Here is a 9,450-nt window from a genome sequence, read left to right as displayed (position 1 = left end):
TATAATTTTATATTTTACATATGTAAATAGATATATTACATATATAGAAATTGAAACTATTATAAACTCTTTTTGTAATTCTCTTTTATACTTCGCGCATAAAATCATAAAGAGAAACAGAAACTATTACAAATTCTTTCAGATCTATAATTTTGTTTTATATATCTTGTATATATGTTCTTGAAAGTATTTATATCTTGAAAAATCTTAAAACTTTTATTTACTTATATCGCTGGTAGAAGCACTCAATTAAATAATAGATAAGTTATTAAAGAAGTACTCACTTGGCGGGTACTCGATGTAATTGACGGTGGTATAAGCGGCGAAGGGTAGAGCGAAAATAAGAGCTAGTAGCCAAGCACCTAAGATGAATCGTACAGGTCGTTTCAACCCACTCATGACATACAAATGCAAGGGGTGGCATATAGCCAGGTACCTCTCCAATGAGAATACCATTATTGTTAGCACCGACACGTAAGATGACCTTAAAAAATATATCAATTGATTTAATTGATTAAAGCATTTTTTTTAAATTATAAAGCTAATAATTAAAAAATGTGAAACTGAACTCTAAAACACAAATCGTAAAATATTTATAAAATATTTAAATTTTATTGATATATATTTACATATATATAAAATTTCTTCTAACAAAAATATATCTATAGAGGAAATGTCTAATAATGTTTTTGAAAAGGAAGATTATTTATCAAGAAGATTATTATTTCAAAATAAATTTATATTTTATAATCGCGTCATTATGCGAATTCTTTTAAATTCTTATCTTTAACTCTCGATTATATATAGCAATCTATTATTTGGACCCGAGTATTTTTGAACAATTGTGCGATTTGTACGGTTAATACTATTTTAAATTAGTCGATAATTAATAAATAAGAAAACTTTGAACCTTCCTCTATCAGTAAAGCAAAGGTCTACTTGCGTTTTATATTTGAAACAGCTAGTTATTTTATAACTTAAATGTAGTTTCCATAGCTGTTGAGGGTTAAAAAAGAATGTTATTAACATATGACTTTGTGATTCTATAATAAGTATATGCATATCTCTGCTTTCACTTTTGTATCTAAATTTTCAAATATTTTATAATTTTCTTATAATTAAAGCATTTTTTTTAAATTATAAAGCTAATAATTAAAAAATGTGAAACTGAACTCTAAAACACAAATCGTAAAATATTTATAAAATATTTAAATTTTATTGATATATATTTACATATATATAAAATTTCTTCTAATAAAAATATATCTATAGAGGAAATGTCTAATAATGTTTTTGAAAAGGAAGATTATTTATCAAGAAGATTATTATTTCAAAATAAATTTATATTTCGCATGTTTGTAATTGCTACAAGATTTCATTAGTTTCTTCTTCTTCATGCATTTCTTGAAGTTGTATATAGGAGATCTCATACGTAATTTAAACGTAATGTAAGCAAATGCTTTGAATAACTACTAATGATTTTGAAACTTCATGTAGTAATTTACTCTACAATTATATACTTTAGCACATGCATTCCTCTTGCATCAGTTATATATTTCTAAGCTCAATTGTCTGCAATTTATTTTGGAATACAATTTATTTTGTAACTAAGAAAATTAACATGTCCATGCACTTGCTGTTTAAATTTGTTATTTAGTTTTTTTTATTATTCTTAAATGTATATAATAAAAATAAGAACTGTCAATTGCGTTGCATTTATAAATCATAATTTAGATTATACATAGATGGAAAATTATTATTTATTTCTGATTAAATTTGCTTCAATTTGTTTTTTAATTTAATTTTTATTTGATAGCTTTTTATCTGTTTGTCTGAACTTACATTTCTGAAACATATGCTCGTATTTTGCACAAACCCACTCCAAGTGTCCATGGATATTGCTGCCAAAATACGCTTAACTCATTAGGCAATCCTGGAAGCAAAAAAAAATATTTTCTTATATAAATCTTATATAAATTATTATATCATGTGTACAAGTTCATAAAGATTGGAAAGAACGAAGCTAGAAATAATTAATCGATCAATGTCGAATTGATGATGGTTTATCCTCGATCGACGTCGAATCGATGTTGATTCAACGTCGATCGACATTTATTCAATGTCAATCAACCAATCATTCCTGGCTGGGAGAAGGACTGGCATTGGAAAGAGCGATTGTGTGGTATATAATTTGTTTGTTATTCCTATGTTACTATTTTGAGAGACACAGTTTAAAACTTTATTTTTACACGGAAATAAAACTACAAAAAGTCTATAAAATAATTGCTTGTATAACGTTGCTTTATGCACTTTTCTCTGGAATCATTAATTACTTTCATTGATATACAAAGGACGTGATATGTCTATAATTTTCAAATAGAAAAGTACCATGTACATAAAAGTAAAGCTTCAGAGTAATTTTATATTAGATCATTTATATTAGATTTTATATTAGATCATTTGTTAAAAACTAGCACAGATATAATTGTAAATAAATCATAACGAACACGCGTAAATGAAAAGACACAAGAACAGAGCAAATCAGAGAGTTAATTGTCACGATTATAATTTATGCATAGAACTCCAATCACTAATTACAAAACAGAGCACACTGTTAAATCTATAGAGTCAAATTTAATTTAATATTAGTTACCATTGCTTCTGTTAAATATATCGTTATTTTTTACCAAAACGATAATTAAATTTGACACTATATCGTAACACTATATCGTCAAATTGATGCTGTATAATCAAATATAATCATTGTTTTAGTATAAAATAACGATAAGATTGAAGGAGCAGTAGTCACGTTAATTTTGACCCTATAGATTTAACAGTGCACAACTCGTATTACAATTTTCACTTCGATGAATTTAATAAATAAATTTTCTGTTAAAATTTGTTTTCTGTTAAAATTGTTCTCATGATATAAAAGATATTAAATAGAGAACTTAGGTATACAATTTAAAGTTGAGCAAAATTTTTTTTAGTAGGTATATGAATAATGTTTAGTTGCAATAAAAAGTAATTAAAAATGGTATCCTATATAAAGGATAAAAACCTTGAATTACAATTTTTTAACCGAACGAGATTCCGATATTAATTGTGTTTACAAGCGATGCATCAAGTGATGATATTACCTGTCACCGCAAATATTTCATGATTCGCTAAGCGTTATTTGTGTCCGAGGACACTGCGCATGTTTCTTACATTTTTTTACACTTGCCAACCATAGAGCATATCTATATAATTCACGCTTTTATGTTGAACGTTTTTATGATATGAGATGTTTTATTATTGCATACGAGATGTTGGATTTAAAATGAAAAAAAATTCCCTCGCATTTATTTGTTACACACAACATATTAGTTATATTAGAATATCATAATTCTCTTACATTAAAAATTTACAAAAAATGCTTCAGTGTTTGCAATTTTTCCAATTATAGTAAATAAAATGACATACTAATATTATTTTATTATTTTATTATTTTATTATTTTTGTAGAGTATGATGTCATAAAATTAGTTTAAAATATTGTAATTATGAAGATTATTACTTTATAATCTTGATATGAAAGACATGAATCTTTTGAAGTTGTCATTTTTATATTTCTGTGTCTTTATGTTTACAATTTGATTAATCGATAGAATTTTTGTAACAATATAAGACACTGATTCTATTTTATTTCTAAAAAAACATTAACATAAAATTATTAGAAAATAAATATCGTGTATATTTCATATTTTGTGTGTGTGTGTGTGTGTGTGTGTGTGTGTGTGTGTGTGTGTGTGTGTGTGTGTGTGTGTACAAGATTAAAATATGAAATATATGTTATATTCTATTTTCTTAGATCACAGATAATTTTTGATATAAAATCAACATTTCTATGTAACATAATAAATGTAATCTGATATGACAAATTAATACAAGGTAATACAATACTTATATATGACAAAATAAAAATGATAATCTAATCGCTTGTTTAACAAATTTTGGCGGCCTTTATGGCAGAGAATAAATTTTATGTTGATCACATTGTGGGTCACAAGAAAAACTGACAATTTCTGTGAACTGACAATATCATAAAGTATTACTATTTGATATGCATCGCCAGACACTGTTTGCTCCATTCTTACTCATTTTTCGCATTAACGTTAATGTTTTCGATTTATGGATCTCAAAGATATATTAAGTTCATGAAATGCAACAAACAGTGACATTTCATTCAATGATTTATCTCAATGCCTTGTATCGTTAAAATATAACTATAATATCATGAACTAACAATATGATTCAATGATGAAACTTTAGCTTTTCGCGATTAGCATTAATGCCATTAAAACTTTGGTCAAATCCCAATGCATTAGTTACTTTCCATTTACAACAGTTCTCAGTTAATTCTCACTTATGACGTCATAATTCAGTTGAATGCGCGATCCTTTTGTATTCTAATAAGTGAGATTCAACTAAGTTTTTACTTACAATCTGCACAAGATCGAGACCGTATGCTTTACTGAATCTCGTAAACTTATTTTAAAAGTAAGATTATAAACTTATGTTGTCATATAATAACTTTTTACCAAAGTAAACAAGTAGTGACATTATTAATCTGTATGAAATATATAATGAAAAATATATTTCAGCTCACTTCAGACTCAGTTTTACTTGTGTGTAAATGGAAAGTAACTATTGTATTCGTCCGACACTAACAGTATCTATACAAATTAATAAATATTAATAAATATTAAGAGGTATCAAAAATATTACGAAACATTTCTGTTTTTTAATAAATATATTTTTTAATGTACTTATATTCTATAAAGCAAATTGCATAAAATACAATGTTTAAAGATTCTAAAATTATTATTAGAAAGTTCTAATTTTAAAACTTTTAATTCAGCAATTTGTGCTAAAATTATTCCTTCTTAATTAATTCCAAACCTTCAAACTATCTCCAGCCTTCTGCGTTGCAAATATTTACTTGCGCATCGCTTATTTTTTATTATTTTAATATATTTTTATATTTTAGAATGTTCATTTTTTTTGTATTAACATTACTTTAGATAAAAATTCAATTTTTTATAAAATTGAATTTAAATTTTTTTACTATTTATGTCTATTTTAATTCTCATTATTTTATTATAAAAAATGAATATTAATATTAAATTTTATTAAACGTTATTTTAAGCTATCAAAATTTTAATAACAAAAATTGTAACTAAACTCAGAAAGCACTTGGATGAAAATTTATCTACAGTAGCATTTTAGGATTAAAGATTTGCAATATACACTTTTTACCCAGAGATTTTATTAAATTTACGTTGTTGAAAAATAAAGAAATAGCACACAAGTAAGAAAAAAACGTAATAAACGTAATTAAACTTGATGCATATTGTTTACGTGAATCTTTTACGAAAGATGTTGCTTTTATCAGGTTTTATTTAATGACTTGGGATACTTGTGCGCGTAATCGAATATCGATATAAGATCGCTGCAAATTGCAATTAATCGAAGACCCGGTGGAAATGTATTAACCGCATTGTGCAGAGTCGTTCATTTTATCCGACTTTAGAGATCACAAAATCCATTAACTAGCGGTTAATATCGAGTACGTGACAAATCTTCAAATCACGTGATAGAACGTGTTCCCGCATAGATGTTGGCTTTCACTAGGCTCAATGAAAGGCCCTTATTAGCGCATCATTAACGAGGATATCAGGAGATTCATATTAAGAAGTTTAAAGTTCATAATTGAAAACTCAAGGCTCATATAAGTAACGTAACTCTCCACATAAATCCGAAACTTTCCACATAAATTGAATATCTTCAAGTTGAATCTCATAAAAATTCCTGACTTATGAATTCCTTTTTACATTAATTTTATTCAAAAGTTTAAAAGCAATATTTTTCCATGAAAAATATTGAGAAAGAAATGATAACAAAAATTATAGACTCGTTTATCGTGTTTGTGCGTTTCCGTGTACTCAAGATAAATATCGTACATTTTTATTGTTTAATTAAATTTCTAATTAATTTCTTTAATTCTAAATATTCTCATATTACGTAAGATATAATGTTGTAGTAATCGGAAAGATCTGTCGTGCGAAATCATCGTTCTGTCGTAAAAGTGAAGTTTTTTCTCATTGGAGAATACTTTATTAGATATGAAGTTTCTCGTATTTTCTTAGCAATCTGATATGTGGTCGATCAAGGAGAACGTTGAAATGTAATATATTGGGAGTACAAATTAGTTCGGTCCGTTTTTTTGTGCATTTATTTCAAAACAAAATGAATGAACAGATCAATTATTGTCCATCGCTGCCTATTACTTTTTCCCATCTCTCAAGGCAATTTTCGAATTCCATCTCGAAAAAATGACTCGTCTTTGGAGGCGATCCAATTTTGGAGCCAGTTTTCGATTTCTGCGAAAGAAGTGAACCTGCTGCTGTTCCTTCGGAACAATCAGAAGGAGCAATGTCCGAAGAATACGGCGGGTGCGGTAAAATAAAATTTGAAATATTTTCAAATATTTCCAAATATTTTTTTATGACTTTAGCGACATGAGGCCGAGCGTTGTCATGAAGAAGAATAACTTTATCATGTTTTTTCTCGTATTCCGGCCGTTTTTCTCGCAATGCACAGCTCAAACGAATTGTAACCGATATCGATCGCCCATAATGGAATCGTCAGGTTTCAGCAGCTCATAGTAAACAAGACTTTTTTGGTTCCACCAGATACAGAGCATGATCTTCGAACCATAAATGTTTGATCGTGGTATTGATATTGAGGTCGATGGCAACGATTAATCGGGCTTAACGTAGTATTTTTTTCTTCTTGGGGTTGTCGTAGAATATCCACTTCTCATCTCCAGTCACAATCCGATGCAAAAAAACTTTTTCTCTGTTGTCTTTAAATCAGCTGTTCGCAAATGAAAAATCGCCTTTCGTCTCTCGGTTTCAGTTCATAAGGCACCCAATTTCCTTGTTTTTGAATCATTCCCATGATTCTCAATCGTACAGAAACGGCTTGTTGAGTTACCCCCAATGATTCTGCAAGCTCCTCTTGTTTGACTCTGATCTTCTTCGAGTAATGCCTCTAATTCTTTGTCTTTTTGAATTTTTTTGGCTGTCCAGAGCGAGGCTTGTTTTCAACGCTGAAATCTCCATCCTTGAAACCATTCCCTACATGATTTATCAGTTGGAGCAGTGTCACCATAAACTTTGACAAGCATTCGATGGCTTCAGCCGCACTTTTCTTCCAATTAAAGCAGAAAATCAAAACCTCCCGCAAATGTTACTTGATTAACATAAAATTCGACATTTCAAACACAGTAAAAATCAAGGTTTTTGTATGAAACTCAAAGCGATATAAACTGAATATTATTAGCAGATGCTCTCTGAAACCATCAAAATCAGCTGTCACTATGAATCATTCACAACAGCTTGAGCTATCTTTAGGGAAACAGACCGAACTAATTTGTACTCCCACTATAATATATGACAATATAATATATAATATAGGACATAGTGTACATATATATCTGGATTCAATGGAAATTTTTTAACCATAGATATCGAAATGCAATACAATTATTTGAACTATCTTACAATTATTTGAACTGTCATTCTTAAGTTATGAGCAACTGAAAATAAAGTGATTTTTGTGAACTAAACTTCAATAAATTAACCGAAAATTCTTATATTATTATTTCTGCGAGGGAAGCATACGTGAATTACTTGAAACATTCCGTATCTCTTGCCAAATATCACGTTACAGGAAATAGAATTATCTGCTATTATATAAATATTCAGAACACATATGTTCATACAGGAAACTTTCTATGTTTATTTGAGAAACGAAACTTTTTTAAGATATCATTTTTCATTCACCGTTTTTCTTTGCTGCATCACGACTTTCGTGACACTTTCTTGAAGTTTCTGAAAGACACTGATATATAAATTGAGCGGATTCTTAAATTAAACGCAATAGAATTCATCTGAAGATATCACTCTAATTTTACAATCGCCGGAGAGTATGTTTGCACAAGAATACGTTTCAGAATAGAATGATAGCAGATTAGAATTATAAAATGGGATTAGAATTATAAATATTCTTTAGTATTCAATATAAATTTCAACTACCTTGTTATATACGTATGAGTCTTTTTTAAGAGAGAAACACGATTTTAAAGAAAAGTCTATGGAATTTTTATGAATTTCATATATTTCTCTTTAAAATTAAAAAAAAAAAAAATTCATACATAATAGAAATTTTAAGAAAAAAAGGGGTTTTAAGAAAAATATATAAAATTTATAAAAATTTCATATATAAAAAAGTATCTCTCTTTAAAAACTTTTTTTAAGAAAAAATTTATATACATATAAAAAGACAGTTGAAATTTATATTGAATATTGCGCAAGAATATCTGCTATAATTCTTATGATATAATTCTTTGTTAATGTTTTGACAAAAATTATTATAAATAATATACGATTACGATTGCGAAGAATGTTAAATTAATTTTCTATCCAATTCTCATTCAATTCGGGACATCTATAATGCGCGAAAATGTTCACGACATTCACTAATGCTTGCATTAATCTCATAGTTGAAAAATTCATACAAAGACGTACAAAATTACATAAGTGGCATATAAAATAAAGCCGCGAAACATACAGATTGCATTAAGAGCGAGTATTTGAAACTTCGAACACAATTGCTTTCATGAGAGAATGTACGGCAATCAAAGAATGATGGAGAAAAAACGTGAGAAGGAGAATCAAGCTCAATATCGACTTTAATTGCAAAGTGCTTAATTATTTCTTATTTACAAGTTTTTATTGTATTTTAACGACGTTTTATTTAATTTTCCTGACGTTACGGCATTGCTAATTACGAAGCAAAATGTATTAATATTGATTGCACGTCACAAAAAGAATCGTTTTTCTATCTTAAGAATCGGAAAGTTGCGGAAAGTCGACAATAATATCATTCATTGCACTGGAATATTCATTAGCAACGTCTGCATGTTCGTTTATCTTCACCTTTGTTAATTGGTTTTCTAAACCTGACAAATAGAATCCACTCGTGTTAATCTCTGAAGGATATTGCAAAAAACCTAGAATTTATAAAGTGAAATCTTTCTGGAAGACAATCTTTTACCGCGTATCTATTCCTCAAAAATTGGATTTGCGAGAATAGGAAATAAAATCGATCAAACAATATTTTTTATGTATAGATATCTATATAATATAAAATAATAGTTCTGCAATATCCGAGTGCATTGATCGTCAATCACTTTTGTTAAAGATGACAAATACAAGATCCGTTCAGAAATGCTATATCGAAGTTTATAAAGTAAAAGTTTATGAAATGAAAGTATTATAAAAGAATTATATGGTAAAGAGTAGAAAGAGAGAGAGAAAGAGAGAGAGAGAGAGGGAGAGAG

The 9,450-nt window shown here is 28.0% G+C and overlaps 1 protein-coding gene across 1 annotated transcript in view; it reads right to left on the bottom strand.

Annotated features, from left to right (window-relative positions):
• Positions 1-9,450, bottom strand: part of LOC108694569 (neuropeptides capa receptor-like) — a 29,725-nt gene that overhangs the window by 16,595 nt on the left and 3,680 nt on the right. The window contains exons 2-3 of the mRNA XM_018204135.1: positions 1,843-1,933; positions 285-484 (exon numbers count right to left, since the gene is read on the bottom strand). Coding sequence (XP_018059624.1) covers positions 285-484; positions 1,843-1,933 — 291 coding nt within the window. The remainder of the gene's footprint in view (positions 1-284; positions 485-1,842; positions 1,934-9,450) is intronic.

The sequence above is a fragment of the Atta colombica genome, unplaced genomic scaffold (assembly GCF_001594045.1).
Source record: "Atta colombica isolate Treedump-2 unplaced genomic scaffold, Acol1.0 scaffold120, whole genome shotgun sequence".
NCBI classification, from domain to species: domain Eukaryota; kingdom Metazoa; phylum Arthropoda; class Insecta; order Hymenoptera; family Formicidae; genus Atta; species Atta colombica.
This window is presented reverse-complemented; position numbering and strand designations above follow the sequence as displayed.